Below are 26,028 nucleotides of genomic sequence, written 5' to 3' on the forward strand. Positions count from 1 at the left end.
GTTAGCTGGAACTGTAGAGGTTATCCTTGGAGAAGAGGACCTGGGTTAGGGCCGATAGCTAAAGATAATGACATCATTATGCTTACCGAGACTCATGAGCATGATGGATGTAGAGTTCCAGATTTTGAAGGATATAAGAAGGTATCACTGTGGAATGAAAAGATAGATAATGGTAAGGGGCATGGAGGCATCACCGTTCTAATAAAAGAAACTTGGAGCAGATTTGTAAACTTAGAGAAAGAAGATGTAAACAAGCAGTATATTTGGATAAAAATAACAGAGAATCAGATTTCTACAAGGGTGGCTATATGTTACTTCGCTCCAAAAGGCTCAAAAGTATATAAAAAACATAGGTTGGATCGAGAAGATCCGTTTGTTGCGCTAAAAAAAGACATAACAGCCTTTAGCTCTTTAGGGGAAATAATGTTAATAGGGGATTTCAATGCTAGAACAGCAAACAACCAAACTCTCAATCTTAAGGAGAGTTACAATGAAAACAGAGATCCAGTTTGGCTCGAAGAAGAAGGGACACAAAAATGGGAAAGATCTTCGCAGGATAGCATGGGAAAGATTAATCATTTTGGTGTTGAATTACTAGGATTATGCTGCCTATACAACATGGTTATATGCAATGGTATGGAAAAGTGGCCTAAATCAGGAGGCATCACATGCAAAAGACACAATGGACAAAGTGTTGTTGATTATGTTATATGCTCGCAAGACTATGTCACAAAGATAATTAACTTTGACATAGAAGATTGCCCCATGGAGTTAAAATCTGATCATAACCCCATCTTGATAAGGGTGACTACTCACTTCAAAGATCAACATATTGTCCCAAAACTTTTACAGAAGAGGAAGATGATTCCGACTGGCAAAGTTTTAATGACACAAGAAAACCATGATACTTTTCAAGACTCTCTTTTGCGGCTGTCTAGGGTTCCGGGAAACCATCTAGAGTCTGAAAAACAACATTTCATGGACAAGGATAATCTTGTTCTTACTATCATTAAAGCATTGGAGGAGTGTAAAAGATCTAGGGCCACAAAAGAAGCCAAGAACACTTTTCCGGCCAATCCTTGGTTTGATGAGGAGTGCAAAATGGCAAAAAGGAATTGGAAAAAGAACATGAACAAAGAAAGTAGAAAAGAGTATAATCAACTGATTAAAAAGAAGAAAGAAGAGTATGTGAACAAAAGAAGAATAGAGTTGGTTAATCTTGGTAAAAACAACCCCAAAAAATTTTGGAAAGAGCTTCAGCAGAGAAAAACTCAGATAGTGAATAACATAACAGGAACCAAATGGCTGGAATATGCCAAGACTCTCTACGAATGTGATCTAAGAGAACACAGTATCATGGAAACAGAGACTACGGGGGAGTTATTCAGTGAAAATGATATTATTCAAGGCATCAAAAGGTTAGCTGTTGGTAAAGCGCAAGATATAGATGGGCTACAAGCGGAATACTTAAAATGGGGTGCTGAAATCCTCACACCACACATCACTAAGATTTTCAACAGTGTCAATAGAGAGGGTTTCCCTGTAAAATGGACTACAAGTGTGGTGATCCCACTCCACAAAAGTGGAGATATAAACAATCCTTCTAATTACCGAACCATCATGATCAATCCACTATTTGGCAAGTTATTTGGTAGTTTGGTAGAACAAAAAATCAGCAACTGGGCTGAAACAGAAGGCAAACGTGCAAAAGGGCAAGCAGGCTTTAGACCAAAACACTCTACTATAGATCACGGCATCACTCTCAGGCATTTGATAGAGAAAGTTTGGGACACTCCGGGGAACGAGGCTTTTTGTTGTTTCGTGGACTTTAAAAAAGCTTTCGACACAGTGCCACGTAATAAATTATGGGATAGAATGGTAGAGCTGGATGTCCCTAAAGAACTTACGTCAGCGGTTTACAGATTATATGAGCAGGTCAAAGCTAAAATCAGAACGACAGAAGGGTTATCAGAAGATTTTGATAGCAACATCGGGGTTAAGCAAGGGTGTCCGCTTTCTCCCACACTATTCGGGCTTTATATTGACAAGTTAGAAGAGTGGATAAACAAGACCAATGGTGAGGGGGTGCAGCTGGCCCACTTCGTGATAAGATTGCTCTTATATGCAGATGATCTCATTATTCTTGCTAGAACAGCTACAGGTTTGAAAGAGCACTTGAAAGCATTAGAATTTTTTTGCCATGATGTAGGAATGCAAGTTAACACTAGCAAAACCAAAATTATGATCTTCTCACTAAAGAAGAATAGGGGCATACAAGACAAGTTTCTGTTTGAAAATAGTCCCCTTGAGATTGTGGAAGAGTACAAATACTTGGGCATCGATTTTCATAACAAACTCAACTGGGATACTTGTAGATCGAAAAGAATCCAAGGGGGCTGGAAGGCGTTGTACTCTTTACAAAACAAGTGCAGGAACGCAGAATTATGGGATTGGACGACCATGAAAACTCTGTTTGGTTTGCTGGTCACTCCGGTTATTCTATACGGATGTGAAGTGTGGGGCGGTAGTATGTCCAAACAGAAATGGCGGCAAGTAGAAAGAATTCAAAAACACTTTATCACATGCAATCTTAAAGTCAAGACCACAGTTCCGTATGAAATCCTTTTGGCGGAGGTGGGTACCTTTCCATTAGAAGCCGCCGCATTGACCCGAATGCTAAGCTATTTAAAGAAAACTCAAGGTCTAGAAACACATCGTTGGCCCAAGTTGGTAATAGAGGAAAAACTTGTGAGGCGGAAAAGCACATGGATGAAACAAAATGACAAATGGATGCAAAAATGGGATATCAACATCCAAGCTTGCCCGGATAACATTAAAGAAATAAAAAAGTTTGTCAATGAAAAATTTCGCAATATTCTGTGGACAAGACACATAGGGAGGAAAAAATCTTATTACATTAAAGAATTTAATCCCACTTCTAGTCATGATGAAAAGGCCTATATAAGGGCACCTATTAACTGGAAAGCAAAAATGTTGATGGCACAAATTAGAACTAGTTCACATCAGCTGCGATGTGAAACTGGTAGATGGCAAGTTCCAAAGGAAGAGTGGGCAGACAGAACATGTTTATTTTGCAATATGGGAACAGTGGAGACAGAGCAACACTTTGTCATGGAATGCTTGGCTTACAACGACATCAGATCTGATTATACAAAAATTCTGCAGAACAAGGACTTCAACTATTTATTTGAGGAAGATCAAGTGAAGAGAACAGCGGAGTTGATTATCAAAATTCAGAGAAGAAGAAACAAGTTAACCAAAACTTTGCAACTGACTAGTTTGGCTCCTGACTCGGGAGGGCGATTGCATGGGTCCCATAGACTACTTTAGTCTCGTGGACGTCATTAAAATCTATCATATCATATCATATCTCAACGATCTGAATTCCCGTCCACCCCAATCTGCTTGAATTATGGAGAAGGGGTACCGATCAAGGAGGGAGCCTGCAGACGAGGACGAAGCCTTCATACCCATGTCTGATAAGAGGACAATTTACCTGGTAAATCATTCTATACTTTCTTATTAATTTGTTTGCTCAGTGAGCCTCTCTTATTTACAGTCTTATGCGTTGGAGGAGACTGATACACAAACAACTTGTGTTTTAAAGTGGAGGATTATGATGGATTATAGGTCAACGTTTTCGTCGTGCATACTGTAAGGTTTCTCAACAGATTCTCAGCCTTGTGTGAACAAAAACTAGCAGAAGTACACAGGTAAGCTCAATTTATGTTGAATAAAAAGTTCCGTTTCTGTTATTATTTTAGTATCCCTTGACGATTTTAAAACTGTCTGTCTATCTGGTATGCTCAATTTGTGTTGAATAAAAATTAATGTTTCTGTTATTATTTTAGTATCCCTCGACGTTTATTAAACTGTCTGACTATCTACTGGTTCAATTCCATTTGAGGGGTAACATTTGAAAATACAACGAGGGGCATTTTATTTTAATTTTGTGGCAACCTTGCTGGAACACAAGTAGAGAACACGTTTTGTATATGTCTGTATGCTGCACCCATAATGCAGTATTGGGTAAGTTTGGAGCACATCCTTATAATTTGGGGATATAGGCGAGGTTTGGTGTACTCCATAGTCATTAAAATACAGCTTTACCACATGCCCACAACGATTGCCCCAGTTTGTTCTTTGTCCCACGCAATTTAGAGATTTGCTGCCGGGTCACTTAGTAGTACGCCCCTTCACAACTGCACCATTTTCCCTTGGATCATACAAATATATGATGATTGCTTTTCTGCCTTTAAAGGCAGTTCTCTAGTGTCGTCTATTTTGTTTCTGCAGTTCATCGTTTGTAAAGAGCAACGAAATAAATGTAAATAACAGTTCTGAAGGGATTTTGCTCATGTGGACATTAACTCATTTCATGAAGGCAACACTTCACCACTTCCAAAGAGAACCAACTAATAAACTGTTAGGATATAATTAGCACTTGCACCTATAGGAGGTTCAAAGGACATGGCAATATGAAATTAAAGGTAAAATTTAAATGAATGTTAAATATTAGAGACTAATCACACTAATAAATGCATGTTAATATTTGAAAACAATTTTTTCTTTTTTTTGGATTAAATTTGTATTCTTACATTTAGGGATTCTTGGCATTCTTCTCTGTAAACAAAATTACTCATCAAATAAGGTCACAGACTCTTTGCAGTTATACAGTCACATACACTTTAGAAGCCTGTCACCAAACCTGCCCGATTTGATCCTAAGTACCAGACAGCATTCATTGTTGAACATGTAGCGGCACATTCCAATTAATTAGTGACATGTTTGGAACCTCACTGTACAGATTGGATAGTGAAATAATGCTTAAATCTATTTATGGCATTGACCTTTATAATGCTTAAATCTATTAATGACAGTGACCTTAAGTACCTTATCTTAAATGCTTGCAATTGAACAGAAGATAAGTGGAAAATAGTTTCATTTTCATGTTCACTTTTTTGTTTCAGTTGATCTATATAGGATCAGAAAACTAATTACGCTTAGAGCCTTCAATTTTCCAGCTGAAGCCGGGGAGTTGTCAATATGGTATAAAGGCTGCCAATGGAGGTCCTGCTCTGCAAAAAAGAAATTGCATAATTGTCATCGGTGGTCCTGCACAGAGCAGATGTTGCATAATTGCCCATGGTGATCACTCAATTGTTACTAGCAGTTGTGCAAAGTTCAGCAATGTCCTGCCTGAATGCAACTATTGAAATCAGTATTAATTGTAAAACCCTCTCATAAAATTTCAACAACCCAGATTTCTTTGATCTACATGTGGACACCTCTTTATCACTTTAATAAATATGAGGCAAAGGTTATAAGCTAAGCAAGGGAGTGTAAGATTGAGTGGGATGTACAAGGGAGAGATTAGCAGTAAAGAGTCAAGAGAATAATCAGCAATATCATACTGACTTGAATACACCATTGAGCTTGCTGTAGAAGCGAAAGGAAGAAAAGTATGTAGAAAAGTAGTGAGAGAATAATTAGCATTAGAGTACAGATTTCATGCTTCTCTGGGTTGTAAATGCCCCATCATTGAAGAAAGGAGATTGTGATTAGCTGATACTACAAACTGGTCTTCCCAACATCGAGGTTTCCCAAATTAAAATCCCGTGTGTTTGCTTATTCCCTATTTGTTGTTCTTTATTTTGATATGGTTTTTAACAGTTCACAATCAACAACTCCAAAGTTTAAAGCATACTTAAAATCAATTCCATTTAAGTTAATTTAAGCAGAAGCATCAAGCATTGTTTAAAGATCTGCATTTGGTTTCATCTACATTTCTAGATGAAATTACTGTTAATTTTTTGAACCAGAAGAAGACATGGAAATATAAATGCAAAACCAGTACACAATGCAATCCAAGTATCCTGGGAAAAACCCACCTTGGTGAGGGAAACAACCCAGCCCACAAACATTCAATCCTTTTATTACGAGACTTAAAGAAGAAACCAATATAAAGTCTCTGCTTCTCAAAAGCTCAGAGTTCCATAATAACAAATGACTCTGATTAGCTTATTACAAGATGACTGATGCCATAATGCATATGCAGAAATTACGTGTATTATTTTGACTCTATGATAATTAAAATATGTCTTCAGTAAACAGTTCTAATTTGACTCTAAGATCCTTGAAACATATAGAGATTGATATCAATCAATAATTGCAAGAAGGAATGATAGAACTGAAGTCTTTGATTATGAAGAAATAACAAAACTGTAGTCTTCTACCATCATACGCAACACCACAAGAACATAGACAGATGAATTAGATACCAAAAAAATGCCGGAAAATAAACACGATGATGCCTGAGGAAAGCTTTTATACATTTTAGTGAAAGTCAGAGAAAACGCATGATGAAGAATTCTTTCCCTGCTATGCCCAAAACGGAGATCTTTTAATCTCCACTAACAGACCAAAGAGAGAATATAAAAAGTTGGATTGATAACCTGCCCTGCCATTACATATGCAGTAGCCATGGCATCATGAATACATGCTGGAAATAATAGATAGCGTGAAATGCAAACACACTGCCACGATACCATCATTACAAACTGGGAGAGATGTCACCTAAGTAATAGGACAAAGAGATAGATGATTTGCCATGTAGGCTCAGACAAGGAATGAACTCAACAGAAAAGCACAGGATCAGGAGAGAATGAAACACGCAGGTAATAAGAGAGAAGTAACTTAGAGCCAGATGAATGGTAGAACACAAATTAGTAGAACACAAATTTAAAGAACCGAGGAATAGAACTGAAGTATGACCAGATCTATCTAGCAGCTACATCAGAATTCAACACTCCCTCTTAGCAAGAGAGAGATCTTCAAAGTACCTTCTGATGCCAAGTGCGCTTAGCTGCAACCAACAATAAAGTCAATACAAATCTCACCATAGATTTAATAGGATTGCTATCTCAGCATAACAACGGACCAATTTCTATCTCATCATAACAATGAATAAACAAATTTTATAAAACAAATATTCACCGTAGCTACTCCCAGAGGGTGAAGAATAGTGATAAGACAAGAAATCACACACGACTTCCACCATACCTACTCGCAGAGGGTGGATTCACCATGCCTACACGAAGAGGTTGAGAATGAGGACTCACACCTCAATCTTCTCCCAGAGAAGATTGCACTTTTACCATGCCTACTCGCACTGGGTGGAACAAGGGCTTAAACCTCAGATTTCTCCCAGAGAAGAATGCATTTATATCACACCTACGATGGAACAATAGATCTCATCTCAAACTTCTCTTGCAGAGAAGTACTCACCATGAAATTAATCACTACAGTTGAGACTCTCTCTCAGCAAGAACATCATTCTCCACAATGCCAGCTTATCCCAGAAATAACAAAACTTCACTCTAGGAAGAGGCTTGGTGAGCATGTCTGCAATCTGTTCTTCAATAGAAATGTACTTAAGCTTAACAGCCTATCTTCGAACCATATCCTTGAAATAATGAAATATGATTCCGCAAGTTTAGGTCTCTCATGAAAAACTGGATTGACAGAAAGCTTTACACAACTTTGATTATCACACATAATCATAGTAGGTTCAACAAATTGTCCAAATAAACCAGCAAGTAATTTGCGAAGCGACACAACTTCTTTTGCAGCCACTAATGCTGCCACATAGTTTTCTTCAACAATGCTTTGAACCACACAAGTTTGCTTCTTGCTGCATCAAAAAATCATAGCTGAACCCAAGTTGAAACAACAAATTGAAGTACTCTTTCTATTAGGTACACACCCTGCCTAATCTGAGTTAGAGAAGCCATTTAAAGTTAGCTCAAGATCAGATGAAAAATTTAATCCATATCCCACTATGCCACGAACATATCTCAAAATATGTTTGGCTGCAACAAGATGAATCTGCCTTGGTCTACACATAGGTTGACTCAGTGTATTTACTGCATAACAAATATCAGGTCTTGAATTAACTAAATACAATAAGGAACAAATTAGCTGCCTATATATGGTAGGATAAACCAAATCTGAACATCTGCATCTTCATGTAATTTTTTCAGATTTGCTTCCTTAGGAGTGACAATGTATTTACAATCCAGCATTGCAAATCTTTTCAATATATCTATAGTATATTTACCTTAACTTAAAATAATACCACTTGGAGTTTTCCATATCTCAAGTCTTAGAAAATAATACAGTAATCCAAGATCTTTGATTTCAAATTTTGAACTAAGATCTCCCTTACACTTGGCAATCATATCATCATCACCAATTAGAAATAGATAATCAAAATAGAACACAAGAATCAGCACTTTGCTACCATTTATTTAAAGTACGAATTTGGATCAACATCATTCTTTTCAAAACCCAAACATAGGAGATAGTTATCAACTCTTATAGACCATACTTGAGGGGCTTGCTTGAGTCTGTACAAGGCCTTTTTAAGCTTACATACGTGTGACTCTTTATCATGAATTACAAATCCTTCAAGGTAATGTAGACTTCCTCTTCAATGACTCCATTTAAAATGCTGTTATAGCATCCATTTGATGAAGCTTTCAGCATTACGCTGCTGCAATAGCTATTATTGATCTAATAGTAGATTAGCGAGCTACAGATGCAAAGGTTTCTTCATATCTATGCCTTTCTTTTTTGAAAAACCTCTAGCAACTAATTTAGCTTTATGTTTCTCTGTACTACCATCAACAACATGTTTAATTTAAAATAACCGTTTAGATAAAACCACAGATTTACCTTTTGGTCTTGGAACAACATCCCAAACATCAATGTTTATGAATAAATTGATACTCTTCCATCATTTTATTTTTCCATACCTGTTGATTAGAAGCTTCTTCAACACTGGAAGGTTCTGAAGCAATAATGTGACTCGTAAAGGCAACATAACCAACAAACTTTTGAGGTCTCTTACTTTCTCAAAAAGTACCACGAGGAGCTGAATAAATTTCAGCTTCTACCATAATGTTTCTAGCCCATAAGGGCCTTTTCTTATTGGCTGGAGTAAAACTAGGACCCACTGAAAATTCAATGTGATCAGGTGGAAAAGATGGTCAAGCATGAAAATCTGAATCTGTATCCTCCCTCTGAATCTTTAAAGGTAATTCTGGATCAGCCATAGCAAAATCCTGAGAATTCTTAATATTTTCTTCATTATTTTCAGAATTAGAGTCTTTGGATAATTTGCAAGCTACAATTTCATCAAATGTGACATCCCTGATGATTTTAATTTGTTTTTGTTCTGGAACATTAAATTCTATACGCTTTTGATGAATCACTAGACACAACAAAAACTACTTTCTTTCCTGAAGGTTCCAACTTTGATCTTTCTCTTTAGGAATGTGAATATAGACTAGGCAACCAAACAGTCTGAAAAAACTAATGTCTGGTTTGATACCTGAGAAAGCTTTTCCAAGAGTCACGTGATCAAGAATCTGATGTAGACAATGGTTCTAAACGTGTACTGCTGTCCTGCAAGCTTCAACCCATAGAAAAGTAGGAAGACTTTGATCATGAATCATTGCTTCTGTTTCTTCAACAACTGTCCTATTCTTTCTTTCAGCCACACCATTTGTTGAGAATTTAGGGAACACAAAACTCCCTATTAATCCCAGCGTCAACACAAAAATTATTTAATCTTAGAATCTTAATTCTTTTGTTAGACAGATTTTCAACGAAAGTTTTGAGTTCTTTGAAATGAGACAACATTTCATCAGATTCTTTAGGCTAAAATAGATCCAACAGTTATGAGAGAAGTCATCAATGAAGGAAATATAATACCAATATCCACTAAGAGATCCAGCATGCATTGGACCACATAAATCTGAATGAATAAGTTCTAGAATCACTACCATGAAAAGTGCTCTTAACATTCTTACCTAGAGTGCATGCCTTGCAATCTCCATGATCCTAATTTAGTTTAGGAAGACCAACAACCACCTTTTCCATGGAGGGTAGAGTTCTGAAATATAAATGCTCAAACCTTTTCTGCCATAAATTACTTGAATAAAATGAATTCAGAGCAAGTGCATGAAGTGGACGAGCTGAAAGTTTGTAGAGACTGTCATGACGGAATCCAATTTCATGTGCTGATTTAAAATCATAATTTTTCTCATGCCAAAACTTTACCGTCAACAAAGACCACAGGATATCCTTTATCTTTAAAGGCTGATAATGAAATCAAATTTCATTTTATATGTAGAACAAATAACACATCACTTAAAATGAAGAGGAATACCAGAATCTATGTTAAAAGAAGTAGAACTAGCACCTTAACTGAATAATTGACATCATCATCAATGATGATTTGTAAGTGATAGTCCTTTTCCTTCAAATCAGAGAGGTTTTCTTCGAATCCAATTAATGGGACGAGATGTACCGCTGTCGATTAACCATGTATCACTATTTGTAGGAATATTACTGGAAAGTGCAGAATAAAAAGGAAACCTTCAGAATTAATGCAAGATTCCTTTTGAGGAGAAGAATTTTCCACATTTGCAACAACTCCATAAGAAGGTTTTGGTCTCACATTTCAATCTCTTGCAAAGTGACCAAATTTATCACACCTAAGCACTGAATTTGAGAGATATATCTTTTTTTTTCTTGAATTTAGGAGCTGAATCAAAACTCTTTAGCTCTGAATCTTTCTAAGCCTTCTTTCTTCCCCTTGCCTTTTGAAGTATGAGCTGCAAGAACGTGATCATCTTCATGAATATTTCTCTGATTGCTACCTCTTGCTTCCAACCTACATTCTTCTTGTATGCAATCAGCCCTTAATCGATCAAACTTTGGAAGTTCATCTCTTCCACTAATGCCTTGAATGAATGACTCCCAAGAGTGAGGAAGACCTTTCATAGAAAACATAACAAATCTTTATCACCAAAAGTTTCACCAATAGAATAAAGTTGATCTTTGAGTTTTGAAATTTGCATGCAATAGGAGACAAAAAATTCTCCTCTTGACATCTTAATATGTAGCGATTGACGCCTTAGAGCAAGGGCACTATTGGTGCTCTTAAATTCGTATAGATCCTTTAGAGTGTTGAACATTTCTCTAGCAGATTCCAATTTTGATATTATTGGAATCAAATGGTCTTTGATAGAGTCAATCATGATCTTTTTGGCTATTGTTTTATTCTTCCACTATGATGCAGGAGCATCTTGGGTTGCTTTGCTATCGTGCTCGGTTATCCTTGTGAACCTGTTTGGTGACTTCGTTGTTAATTGGCTCGGTGAAGGTGTTTCTGTCTTCTTTCACCGAGTGGTTCGGCTTCTTTCACCGAGTAGATTTCTGTCCTGTGTTCACCAAGTGCCTCCTCGACTCTCTGCTACTGTTGTTCAGTGATGTCTTTCATTGAGTTGTTTGTTTGGTTCTCATTTGTAAGCTGACATGTGTATTTAATTTGTGGTCATAATTTAATGTTTTGGATCAATCATTGGGATGTGTTTGGACCATTAAGTGGTCGACTTTCTCCATATGATGATCTAGAATATTTTGTAAGCTGATTTGGCAAGTATAAATAAAGGGTCTTGGTTTAGGTCTAGTAGTCATTTAGGAGAATAGAGGAGGGAGAGTTGGAATAAGAATAGGGGATCATAGATCTTGCAAGCTAGAGGATACTTCCTGTATTTGAATCATTATATTTGGCCATAACCTAGAAGGCCTCACAACTAGGTATGTATGGTGAAAACTTGATGAATTAATGGAAGATTTATGATTCTCTCTCCTTTCTGGCATTGTCTCTTTGTGAATTGCTTCCGTTGTGTTAACTTTGCAAGGTTGGTTGATTGCTAGGCGTGCTTTTGGCCCTAGCAATTGTCTATCCTTGCATAAGGCGGTATCAGAGCGAGGTTTCATCCTTGTGGAGATTGGATTGTGTAGTAGTGGATTTGGTTGTAGGGTGGCAGATCTAAGATTTGACTATAACTTGTAGAGGGTTACGATCTTGCAAGAACCTGTTCTTAAAATGGTTCGTGGTAGAGGAAATGCTAATAATGCCATTATGGATATGTTGAGACAAATTGCAACTAGATTAGATGCTATTGAGATAGTCCTAATGAGAGGAGTACATCTTAATGATGTCACTGATGATGAAGGAGCACCTAGAGCACCGAATCCTAACCCTAAACCTGAGGTGGAATCTGATGAGGAAAGACTATCGAGAGTTTTGTCTAGGGCGCATTCTAAGCCTCTTGTTGAAGTTACAAGCTATGATGGAAGATTGGACACCAACACATTGTTGGATTGGATCTCTGAGATGGAGAAATTCTTTGAATTTGAGGGCACCCCTGCTAATAGGAAGGTAAAAGTAGCAGTCACCAAGTTGAAGGGTCATGCTTCGCTTTAGTGGGAGCATTTACAAATTAATAGGCAAAGGGAAGGAAAAGAGAAGATTAAGACATGGCTGAAGATGGTAAATAAATTAAAGAAGTTCCTCCCTGCTGATTATCAAGTCAACTTGTTGAGGAAGATGCAAAATCTGAGGCAAAAAGCTATGAGTGTGAAATAGTATACTGAGGAATTTTATTGATTGGATAGTAGATTTGGACATGTTGATGATGAGGTAGAGAAAGTGGCTAGGTATTTGAATGGTTTGAGAACTGCACTAAAGATGAGATTAGTTTTGTGAAATTGGATAGTGTGGAAGGAGCATAACGATATGCCTTGAAAATTGCAATACAAGATGAGATTAGTTTTGTGAAATTGGATAGTGTGGAAGAAGCATATCGATATGCATTGAAAGTTGAGGAGATCTTGACAAAGAAGCATGAACAAAGACAAAGAAGTAGAGGTGGAAAATTTCAAAGAGTGAGAGGTAGATCTTATGGAGAAAATATCAGATTGACAATACGGTACAAGATAAGGGCAAAACCAAGTGGAAGGGTGATGAGAAAGGCAAGATCAAGTAGAAAGGTGGTTCTTATCGAGGTGGTTATGGAAGAGGAGGATTTCATGGTATCTATTTCAAATGTGGAGGACATAGAGCCTTTGAATGTGAGAAAATTGAAAGTAGTAGCATAAATGCTTTAGTCCATAGAGAATTTGTGAGTCTATCGAATGGACTTGAAAAAAGGAGAAAATTTGATGGTGAGGAAAGCTTTGTATGATAAGAGAACTGATCGTGGATCCTTCCTGAGGAGAAGTCTTTTCGAGAGTAGATGCAAGATTGGTGAAATGTTGTAAGGTGATCATTAATAGTGGTTGTTCAAAAAATTTGGCATCAAAGGAGCTAGTTAATAAGTTGTAATTGTAGAGGATGAGACACCCTAAACCCTATCAAGTTGCTTTTATCAAGGATGAGCATAAGTTACTAGTAGTGAACAATGTCTTGTGAAATTCAAGATTGGGAATAAGTATGATGAAGTATTGTGAGATATTATGCCTATGGATTGCTGCCACGCACTTTTGGGTAGACCCTAGCAATATGATAGACAAGCATTGCATGATGGTAGATCTAATCTATATACCGTTTGGGCAAATGGAAAAAGACAACTCTTGTTACCTTTGGTAGAGGCATATGATGAAAATCATTGTACCACAGTACGGTTTGCGTGGTTAATGAAAATCAATTTGTGAAAGATACGAGGAAAGAAAAAGTTTGTTTTGTTGTGATTCCTAGTACACCGAGTAATGCTAGTGTTGACCAAGCTCCAACAAAAGTTGAAAAGTTGCTCATTGAGCATCAGGATATTATTTAAGAGAATGCACCTGAGGGTTTACAATCAGTAGGGAGTATAAGTCATTGTATGGATCTGATTCTGGGAGCTAATTTGCCAAACAAAGCACTTTACAAATTGACACCTACCGAGAATGAAAAACTTAACAGGCAAGTGCAAGAATTATTGCAAAAAGGTTTGATTAGAGAAAGTTTGAGTCCATGTGTTGTACTTGCTATATTGACACCTAAGAAGATTGGTGAGTAGAGAATGTGTACTGATTCCAGAGCTATTAACAAGATAACTGTGAAGTATAGGTTTCCTATGTCGAGGATGAATGATATAATGGATTGTTTGAGTGGAGCAAGATATTTTACTAAGATTGATTTGAAGAGTGGGTATCATCAGAGCAGAAGTAGAGAAGGTGATGAGTGGAAGACTGCTTTGAAGACATAAGGTTTGTATGAATGGTTGGTTATGCCTTTTGGTTTGACTAATGCATCAAGTACTTTCATGAGGTTGATGAATGAGATCTTGAAGAAATTCTTGGGTAAGTTTGTGATTGTCTATTTGGAGGATATTCTAATATTCAGTGCGACTAAGTAAGAAAATCTTGAGCATATTAGACAAGTGTTACAGAGATTGAAAGAGAAGTTGTTGATTAACCTGAAAAAGTGTTCATTCATGAAGGAGGAGATTGTGTATTTGAGATTTGTAATTTCGGCTAATAGTTTGAGGATAGACCCTGAGAAGGTTAAAGCAATTCTTGAATGACCTACACTTGAGAATGTGAGTGAGGTAAGATCATTTCATGGGTTGGCAGTTGTTATAGGAAGTTTATCATAAACTTTAGTTCAGTTATGCTATGACTGAGACAATGAGAGGGGATAGAAAGTATTTCAACTGGACACATGGAGCTGATAAAAGTTTTGAGAGTTTGAAACAAAGGGTTGCTGAGTTGCCTGTGTTGGCTTTGCCTAATTTCAATAAACTATTTCAAGTTGAATGTGATGCAAGTGGTAGTGCAATTGGAGCTGTGTTGAGTCAAGATGATTAACCTATTGCTTTGTTTACTGAGAAGTTGAATGATGCTAAAAGAAAGTATTTTGTGTATGATCAAGAGTTTTATGCTATTGTTTAAGCTTTGAAGAAATAGAGACATTATTTGGTTCCTAAGGAGTTTGTGTTGTACACTGATCATATGGCTTTATAGTATTTGGGAAGTTAGCATAAATCGAATCAGAGACATATGAAGTGGGTTGAGTAATTTCACATTTGTGATTAAGCATAAGAGTGGAGCATCTAACCGAGTTGTAGATTCATTGAGTAGAAGATCTTTGTTAACCGAGATGAAAATTTAAGTTCTTGGCTTTGATGAGATGAAGGATTTTTATGAAACTGAGCCTGATTTTTATAAGGCATGGAGAGAGTGTAGAGCATTAGTACAGGATCAACCACGTAAGTATGAAGGTTATTTCTTTCAAGAATGAGTGTTGCTTAAAGGAATTCAGTTATCCATACCCAAGAGGATCTATGAGAGTTAATTTGATTATGGAGAAACATAGTCGTTGATTGACTGGACATTTTGATATTGATAAGAGATAATTTTCTTAAGGAGAAGTATCATTGGCTGCAGTTGTATAAGGATGTTAAGAAGTTTGTAAGGAGTTGTGAAGTTTGTCAAGTTGCAAAAGGAGTAAGTCAAAACATTGGATTGTATACACCTATTTCAGTACCTAAGAAAATCTTGGAGTGATATCAGTATGGATTTTGTGCTTGACATACAGAGGACATCAAGAGGGCATGATTCTATATTTGTTGTTGTTGATATATTTTCTAAGATGCAACATTTCATACTATGTAAGAAAACATCTAACGCAACGCATGTTGTTGAGCTTTTTTAAAGAGGTTGTTAGGTAGCATGGATTACTGAGGAGTATTGTATTTGATAGGGACAGTAAGTTTGTTTGTTAATTTTGGAAGACTTTATGGAGGAAGTTGGACACTGAGTTGAAGTTTAGTTCTACATTTCATCCACACGCTGATGAACAAGTAGAGGTTGTAAACAAAGCTTGGGTAATTTGTTGAGATGCTTAGTTGGGGATAAACCGAGTAACAGGGATTTAGTATTGGCACAAGCAGAGTTTGCATATAATAATTCTGTGAACAAGAGTACTAGAAAGACACGTTTTGAAATTGTTATTGGAATGCAGCCTAGAGGTATATCAGATTTGAGGGAAATTGTTGGAGAAGAGAAAGAAGTGTTGAAGGTTGTTTAACGTACAGGGTAAACAAATACTTATCACATTAAGAGATTAGAATGTAACACAGAACAAATACTTTATTCATATAAGCAAATATGCAATTCCAATTACAATTATGATTCATAAATTCATTTGGATGATGTACATATACTTCCTAAAGGGGTGACTCAACCGTCATGCAACCTTTTGGACTAACTAATCTTGTTGGCTTTAATTAAGCTCTTGCTGACAACATCACCCCCCCAAAAAAATAAGGTCGTCTTCGGACGACAAAATAGAGACAACTAACTACTAATTACATCAAGACTCAAAACAACTAAGAAGAAGGATGCATCCCTAGTAGGGTTGGTGCGGTAGACGTCTTTTGTGCCCTAAGCTCATTTATTTGTGCTCGTAGCTCATGCACTTGCTTGGTCCGTATCTCCAAATCTGCCTCGGCTTGCATCTAAATCTCCAAGGCTGATTGCATCATCTTGGCAATCTTCCCAAGCTCTGCCTCCTTTTCTACTAACTCTTGTTGTAGCTGACTCTTCTCCCACCTAGCCTCATCTAGCTGAGCCATATATGCTATCCTCTTTGACTCCCAAGCTGCTCTTTCTGACTCCCGAGCTTCTCTCTTTGCAGTTAGGTCCGCCTTCGCTACTGTTAACATGGTAGCTGACTTCTTTCGAGCGCTCTTTGCCGCTACCTGATCTGCTTGGCTCCTTCGAAGAGCATAATAGACATCATGATATATCTGGACTACCTCACGAGACAGAGTCTCTATGCGACTCTCCACAACCGACTCTCTGGTGGTGGCACAATCCTGGCGCATCTCCAAAGTCTCTACGCTAGACCACCTACGTTCCTCAAAGTAGATTGAAAAGGCAGCTGGGCACCCTACTTTCATGAAGGATATGACATGCTCCAACTCCTGCAACACTGATTCCAAAGCACGTGTCTGTGTGGAGATCACTAGTTGGCGAGCTCGAGTCACTACGTCAGCCATAAATGTCTTAACATCCTCTCCCATCGATGTCTCCCATCCCCCTATAGGTTGTTGGGTACCCATAGCCATCTCCACTGCTTCTATCATTCGCTCCGCAGTGCTATCCACCGAGGAGGGTGGTATCTCATTGATATGAGTAGGGTGACTCTCCTCCACCTGTGTCTGTGTGCCTATAGGGTCTCCTTTCGGGGCTATTTCTCGTGCCGGTGAAAGAATGCCCAATGCCCGAGGTGTTAATGTGAGGTTAAACCTCGTACTCAAGTATGTGCTCAAATCTTGAGCTCTACTTACCTTGCTCGGCTTCTCTACTATTGGCGTTGCTAAGAATGCTGCGTCTACTGTGACCACTGCATCCAAGCCCACTACATCTAAGTGAACACCAGATGTCCTTGAACACTCAACTGCTTTTCCCTGTGGAGGTACCTCCATCACTCCCTCCCGTGTCTCTACCTCATCATTGGGTATGATTGCGGCTATATGTGTGTCAGCCCCTATATCTGATAGAGCTACGATTATAGCTGGCAAAGCCTCTTGGTCGACTGAAGACTTAGCTACCGGTGGAGGTGCAAATGTTGGTTCGGCTGATGGCCGGGGTGCTGGTTGTGCTGCTGGTTTGGCAGCTATGGTGTCTAGGGTCATAATCACAGGCTGCGTAAACTATCCAAATTCTGGAATGTGAACGCTTGTTGGGACTAAGTGAGAGTGAGATGTAGCTGCGAGGGGCCTTAGAAATAATAGTGGTGGCGTTGTGATGACCTCGACATCCTCATCATCCTCCTCGTCCTCCACCTCCTCCTTCGAGTCATAAGTGTCTTCAGAGGATGTGTCTTGCCTTCCACTATCAGTGTTCCCATGCTCTGAGCTCTCTACCTCTTGTCGTAGCCTCTTCTGTCTGATGGCCTTTTGCCCTCCTAGAGTATCAAGGTGCTTCCACTCCATGATCAGAGGCTCCCATGGTTCTATCGGACTTGGCTTGATCTCTAGTTTATCAGTAGGTATCATCCATGCTGTGGCATTGAGAAATAGACAGATGGATTGTGTGGTATATAGAATGTTTTGTGTTGGAGTGCCATGAACTCATTCATGCGCTCAACCAATAAAGATGCCCAGTCATATACTCTCCCAAAGGTGTGACTCAACTGTCACGCAACCTTTGGACTAACTAATCCTGTGGGCTTTAATTAAGCTTTTGCCGACAACAAAGGTGATGAATTTGCTGAATTTATGTAGTCTTTGCATGAGGAAGTAAAACATAAGTTGGAACAGAGTAATAAAAAATACAAGGAGAATGCCGATAAGTCTAGAAGACATATGATTTTTGAAGTTGGTGATGAGGTGATGGTCTATTTGAAGAAATGTAGATTTCCTATTGGCATGTATAGTAAGTTGAAGATGAAGAAATTTGGCCCCTGCAGAATCTTGAGGAAATTTGACAGTGGTAATGCTTATGAAGTCAAGTTACTTGATGACATGGATATATCTCCTATATTCAATGTTGCTGATTTGTACAAGTATCATGAATCTGATGATGAGTTGACTATATCAAGTGATTATCTGAAGAAGTAGATTGAAGAGATGAAATAGATTCTGGATTAGAGAGTTGGTAAGAGTACAAGAGGAAATGATTACTTTGAGTATTTGGTAAAGTGGAAGGGCAGGCCAGTCGAAGATACTGCTTGGATTTCTCAATCTAATTTGGATTCAGCTCGGGTTGTGACACATTAATGATTTAGGAGAATCATTTCTTTTAAACCCCAGTTGTTTGATGCAGGAGCATCCTGGGTTGCCTTGCTATCTTGCTCAGTAGATGTGTGCTCGATTATCCTTGTGAACCTATTTGGTGACTTCGTTGCTGATTGGCTTGGTGAAGTTGTTTGTCTTTGTTCACCAAGTGGCCTAGGTTCTTCTTTCATCGAGTGGACTTTTGTTTTGTGTTCACCGAGTGCCTCGCTGATTCTTTGTTGTTGTTGTTCGATGATGTCTTTCATCGAGTTGTCTGTTTGGTTCTCATTTGTGAGCCAACTTGTGTATTTAATTCAAGTTCATAATTTAATGTTTTGGATTGATCATTGGGATGTGTGTAGACTGTTATGTGGTCGGCCTTCTCCATATGATGAGCTAGAATCTTTTGTAAGCTGTTTTGGCAAGTATAAATAAAGGGTTTTGGTCTAGGCCTAGCAGTCATTCAGGAGAATAGAGGAGGGAGAGTTGGAATCTGAATAGGGGATCATAGATCTCACAAGTTGGAGGATACTTTCTGTATTTGAATCATTGTATTTGGCTGTAACCCGGAAAGCCTTACAGCCAGGCATGTATGGTGAAAACTTGATGAATTAATGAAAGATTTTTTATTCTCTCTCCTTTTTGGCATTGTCTCTTTGTGAATTGCTTCCGTTATGTTAACTCTGCAAAGGTTAGTTGATTGCTAGGCATGCCCTTGGCCCTAGCAATCTTCTTTCCTTGCGTCACACTGAGCTTCACCAACATCATTAGATGGCTCTGCAACATCAGGCTTTATAAATGCTAAAGGATCATTTTCCTCAACAGCAATCAGAACCTTTGGCTTCCAAGAAGCAAATTTTGAAGATCCCTCTAACCCAACCTCAACGTTTAAACCATTCACCATCTTCACACACAGATAGAAGAATGAACAAGATGAAAGAGCTTCTAGTTCAAGATCGAAATGCTTCAAACCTGCTTTGACACCATGTTAATTTTTGAACCAAAAGAAGACATGGAAATATAAATGCAAAACCAATACACAATGCAATCCAAGTATCGTGAGAAAAACCTTCCTCAGTGAGGGAAACAACCTAGCTCACAAAAGATCAATCCTTTTATTATGAGACTTAAAAGAAGAAACCAATACAAAGTCTCTGCTTCTCAAAAGCTCGGAGTTTAATAATAACAAATGACTCTAATAAACTTATTACAAGATGAATGATGCCATAGTAGATATGCAGAAATTATGAGTGCTATCTTGACTCTATGATAACCAAAATACGTATTCAGTAAACAGTTCTAACATGACTCTAAGATCCTTGAAACATATATAGATTGATACCAATCAATATCTGCAAGAAGGAATGATAAAACTGAAGTCTTCAATCATGAAGAAATAACAAAACTGTAGTCTTCTACCATCAACAGCACAAGAACATAGACAGATGAATTAGATACCGAAAAATTGCTGGAAGAAGACTGCATATATACATTTTAGTTAAAGTCAGAGAAAACACATGATGAAGACCTCTGTCACCACTACGCCCAAAACAGAGATCTGTTTATTCACTGCTAACTGACCAAAGAGAGAATATAAAAAGTTCGATTAATATAACCTCCCCTGCCGTTACATATGTGGTAGGCACGGCATCATGAGTACACGCTGGTAATAATAGATAGCATAAAATGTAAACACACTGCATGATACGATGATGACAAGCTGGGAGAGCTGTTGCCAACATAATAAGACAAAGACATAATTGAACTGCCACGTAGGCTCAGACAAGGAACAAACTCAGCAGAATAGCACACAGTCAGGAGAGAATGAAATACGCAGAACTTAGAGATAAGTTTAAAGAGCAGCAGAGGTAATAAGAGAGAGAGAGAAGTAACTTATAGCCAGATGAACAGGAGAACACAAATTTGAAGAACTGAAGAATGGAACTGAGTTACTGAAGTATGGCCAGATGTATCTTGCAGCTACATCAGAATTCAATAATTACAAATTACTTGCAGAAAATCATGCTTCATGTTGCAAGTTGATCAACATCAGCAGAAATTAATGGTACAAGTTATCTAGGAGTTTAATTACCCTTTAATGCACATCATTGCATTAGATCAATGATGCTGCAGGATACAAGTGAGAGTTTTTAGTTGGATTTCATCTTATGCACCATTTCTGAACATCAATCCAATGTCTGCACAGACACATACACAACCATCTCTATAAGAACAGCATTAGCTATTCTGGGCCTGAACTAGTTTACTATTTATATAATGATGGAAATAATCCTTACTTTATTTGAATTTTTTAATGTGACTCTGGGATTGTGTGCCTTTGGGACACTTTACCATTAACAACAATCCAATGTAGAAAATACTCATTAAGGATATAAAATATGTACTGTTTCTAACTGTCATAAATGAGAAGCATCTATGGAACCAGAAAGTATTTTAACGAACAGAAGTAAGAATCTTCCTATATTATGTCAACAATAAAAGACTCCAATTTGATGTGACTTCTCTATATCATGCCACCTTAAAATCTCCTTGGGAAAATAATTGAATCCATATCTATGAGTTTTGTGTATGTCTAACATTAACTTTCTATGGATAGAAATTATGCTTGATTAGAAGACATAAAAGCATAATCACTTAAAATGTTTCTAATTTTGGGATATCACCAAATTCAAACAGCGTATTGCCAAGTAACCAACCAGTTATTTCTTCATTTTGATTTATCACCGAATAAACTTTTCTTAATGCATCTCTAATTCAAAGGCAGCATAATAAAATCTCTTACAAGTGTAGGGTAGGAAATAGGGAAACTAGAAACATAACATGCTAATGTCAACCACAAAAAAACCCTTAGAAGTTAGAAGCACACAAAATTAAATCCTAACCTAACCATCAAAGCAATTGAAATAAAGTGCTCATAACATGAAATAATACAACTCAAAACACTCCCTCAATTGGACTTCAATGTCCTTTCTTTCTTCTCAAGATGTTGATATGTAGCTTCTATTGTGACAAAATGCGCCAATGAATGAAAGTGAGAAATTGACAATAATGACAAGAAGTTTCGAAAGCTTGTGGTTAGAGAAAATGAGAGAAAAGGAGTCCAATTTATAGGATTTCAAATGAGAACTCCAAATTGGCAAATGAATGTGCAAATGGAAATTTGTTATAATTATGACAAATTATGACACAATTGACTGCATAAATTGGAAATGCAACTTGGAAGGGAAAGGGGAGGCTAAATTAGTGGGAAAATGGGAAGGGAATGTGGAGGCTAAAATGTAGCAGTTGAAGCACAAATTTGGGAAAATGGAGGCAAATTAGTAGGATGAGGGAATATTTGAATATTAAAATTCAATAGTTCCCACATTTGAAAAGGGAACAACTTATTTGACCCTAGAAGGATGATTAATCAATTGACAAGACTAAATGATCAAGGATGAAAATGACATGATTGGTCATGGTCAAAAAGTCAAATTGACTAGGATACGATGCAAATTAGGGACAAATATTAGTAAATAATTAAACAATTCTCAATGTGTAATTAATGAGGAATGACACAATACCGGTAAATGGTAAATGATCAAACACACAATATAGAAGACATGTTAAGAAAGGGGGCCATAGGCATTGACCATTTTTAGTGTCTACAATAAATAACAACATTTCGAATTAAGTCCTTTGCTCTTGTTTCATCAACATTGATAAGGCAACATGAGTTTATTTCTTGGGGAAAAAGAGTCAATAAGCATTTCATAAGTTTCAATATCTGCAATGATACCAACCATCTACATTTTTTGAAAAAACTCAATTTCTTATCCAATCATTGGTCTTGCAATTCATAGATAGCCTTAGAAGGACGGCGACCTTCATTTGTCATGTTCTTTATTAGTGCACGTGGACAAGAAAGGTTGCCAAACTAACAAAGACTTCTGATAATCATAGTGTATATCAGTTATCAAGTTTCACATCCTCTGTAGTGTCACTGTCGTACGATGAAGCTTCATCGAGGGGCACATCTAGCTCAGCGAAAGCTTCATCTTCATATTTATACCTCTTTTTCTTCTCCACACTTACCTTATGATTTTATAGAAACTGTGTCATGTTGTTGACTGTGCCAATGAGGAAGAATTGGCAGTGTATACAGGAAAAATATGAGGACTTGGACATTTCTGGGTTTTTATGCCAGGGACGAGGTCTGTCATTATGACCTCACTTACTACAGGCCAGGCTAAAAATCTCACATTCACCAATCCAAAAAGAAAAGGAAAAAAAAAAGTTATTTTGAATTTGAATTGGAATCTTTCGAATTGTAATTGGTATTATTCCCATGCTCTTTTCAAATGTATCAGATTTGCATTTGAGTAGGGCAAACAATTTTTCTAGGTGTCCACAAGCAAAACTATAAGGATTTTAATTGTCACAGGGCCGCACTGATTCACTTTGATCTGGTCTATAATAGTAGTGAATGTTTCGTTGTAGACTTTGACACCGATCGTTGAACTCAAGGATCCTATTGCAAATGGATCAGTGCTTGAGCTTCGAGACTTGCCGACTGAAGATCCAAATAAGGACAATAGTTTGCAAGAGTACCCTAGAAAGGGACTGTTGATGTGAATTTTATGCCACTACAACATGCAGAATAAAACACCCAATGGTTTGGGATGAAAGATCAATTACTAAATCCTCTCTTGAATAAAGACACCATGTGTACTAAAGATTGCAAGAAAAGATCATCAAGGTGACTCCAAGGTTCCTTCTAACAATGGACTTAACTCAATTGTATTGATGTGATATGTTAGTATAGCAAGGAGACTTATGCTATTCACTAAGACTCTGTCAACCAATCTTTGCTAATGATATGGCATTATGTGTGCAATGAACTATTTTGATTCCAAATTGTTGAAATGCAATGCTATGAACTTAACCTACTTATACTTCTATGCTAGGATGCAATGGATTGTGAACATCTTAGTAACTCTACTAGATATGGTCTTGTCGTCAACTCTACCAACCTAGTGCAATCTTCTGTGGTATGTTTGAAAGATGTTCAAGTCACTACCATTTCATCAACTCCATCTATAGATGCAAATCAATAAGCAAATAGCAATTAAATTTAAGCTTACAAAATATGCCATTTGACCATGCAAGGTGTACTTACAAGTAATAAGCAGCTAGTGGTTTGGTCTAAGTGAGTTCACCAAAGATGGTTCCACAATAACTTTTATCTGATCTAAACTATTTGAAGCAAATTCTAAAAATAAGTACTTAATTAAATTCTACTCTAATTGAGGACTAGTAGGAACCATGCAATGCTCCAAAATGATCACTAATATCCACTATGCAAACACAACAATGAATACAGAGCAATTTCAGTAGTATCTTGGCAACCAATTTCCAACATAACTCCCTTTACAAATGAGGAGAACATGCCTTATATAGGGAGCTCTAGTTTAATGAATGGCCAGGATTAAATTGGAATCAATGACATAGATTAATCCACCAAAGCTCTAGTTAATGTAATGACCCTCTCTATAAAGGCCACAGAAACCCTCAAACTGAACTTAGGAATTTTGTCAAACACTTGGCGTGTAAGAGTAACAATATTCAGAATATGGTAATTTCAGATTTGATACTTTCAGAATATAATCACAGAATTACAATATATATAAAGCCATTGAACTATATTTCAATTACAATGCAATAAATTCTGAAATTATTTTATTACCAATTCTGGACTGATTATTACAATGACTGTATGACAGCAAATTTACCCAAAAATTGACATATATTTCAGAATGCAAGAACCTGGTTTGAAGAACTATGGAAGAACACCACGTTTTGCTGCAAATCGTTGATGAAGACCTCCAACCGCACTCCCAAACTGTCCTTAATTTGCTGCTGCTGCCCAAACTAGCAGGGCCGTACCAGGCCGTACCTGTACGACTGCTGAAATAAAATAATATTAGGGTTTTGGGACCCCCAAATGCAAGGAAAATGGGCGCCTAGGGTTAGGTAGTAACCCTGTAAAACCATAAAAAAATAACTCCAAGGGGTTGAGGAGATATGAGCAATTATGTGGTTCCGAACCCTGCTTTGCCAATTCTGAAAATGCACTTATTCTGTCTTCAAACTCTTGTCAAATGCTTCTCCAATGATAGGGCAAATCTGAAATCCTTATTCCAACCAAAAACAAACCCTAACAACGAATTCTCAATAAGCTCCAATGAGATGGCTGAATACCAACTCCAATTATGCAACAATTCAGGTGATATTTCACACCCTCAAAGTCGCCAATCCAAGGGAGTGATTCGTTCCCAAAGATCGAATAATTTGCAGATCCAAAGTCCACAAATGTCTTCACAATGAAGAAGTAGAAGAGTTCTCCAATCCAAGCATGTCCAAATGAGAGGCCTAGCCCTCTATTTATTCACTTTTCTAAGAAGTTGCTAGAACTTCTAGAAACATCCTTTATAATTTCTCATTATAATGCACTTTTTATAATAAAGTAATTTTATAAAATAAAAAGTGCAACTCAAATTAAAATTATAACATGTGGGCCCCAATATCACATAATGATAAAATATAACCTCTTAACACTTCTTCAAGAGCAAGATATGACTATTTGATCCGCAGAATTGACTCTCTTTCCACACCATTTGCCTACGAGAGTCTGGAATAGGCAAATCCATGATCAATGCCATGTCGAACTAAAGAGGGGACATTACAGTCCGCCCCTCCTGAAATTGCTTGGCCTCAAGCAATCTCAACGCCGGGTGCTGCAAAATAGCCTCCCCCTCCCAAGTAGCATCCTCAACAGGTAAATCTTTCCACTTAACCAAGTATTCTCTGATCACCCTTCTACGAAGCTGCTTTTCTCTGCTCTCCAGGATGGATTTTGGTACTAAAATCAATTTCCCTCATCGTCTAAAGGAGGTAATACTGCAGAAGGCACCACATTCTGACCCAACGCCTTCTTGAGGCGTGACACATGAAACACATTGTGCACTCTGCTGTCTGCGGGAAGCTCCAACTCATAAGCCACTTCACCAACGCACCTGATAATCCTGAATGGTCCATAATAGCGTGGCTTAAGTTTCTCTGCCCCACTCTTCTTAAGAGTAGATTGCTTGTATGGCTGCAACATGAGGTAAACCATATCATCTACCTCAAAACTACGCTCAGTTCTCTTCTGGTCTGCATATTGCTTCTGCTGGTTCTGAGCTCTTGTAATATTGTCTTTGAGGGTAGCAACTATATCCTTACTCTCCTGTAATAATTCACCTGCACTGGGTACCCGGCTGTCGCTCAACAACAAATCCAAGAAACTAGGTGCTTCATAACCGTAAAGTGCCATGAAGGG

General features: G+C 37.6%; 1 protein-coding gene across 1 annotated transcript in view; it reads left to right on the forward strand.

Annotated features, from left to right (window-relative positions):
- The first annotated feature begins 3,394 nt into the window (after positions 1-3,394).
- The window catches only part of LOC149539067 (uncharacterized), a 94,593-nt gene continuing 71,959 nt past the window's right edge, over positions 3,395-26,028 (forward strand). Inside the window, exons 1-2 of the mRNA XM_089800420.1 lie at positions 3,395-3,520; positions 3,652-3,734. Of these exons, the coding sequence (XP_089656546.1) occupies positions 3,434-3,520; positions 3,652-3,734 (170 nt within the window). The 5' untranslated portion in view covers positions 3,395-3,433. The remainder of the gene's footprint in view (positions 3,521-3,651; positions 3,735-26,028) is intronic.

The sequence above is a fragment of the Cupressus sempervirens genome, chromosome 9 (genome assembly GCF_028749045.1).
Source record: "Cupressus sempervirens isolate cs-2001-9-10 chromosome 9, ASM2874904v1, whole genome shotgun sequence".
Classification (NCBI taxonomy): Eukaryota; Viridiplantae; Streptophyta; class Pinopsida; order Cupressales; family Cupressaceae; genus Cupressus; species Cupressus sempervirens.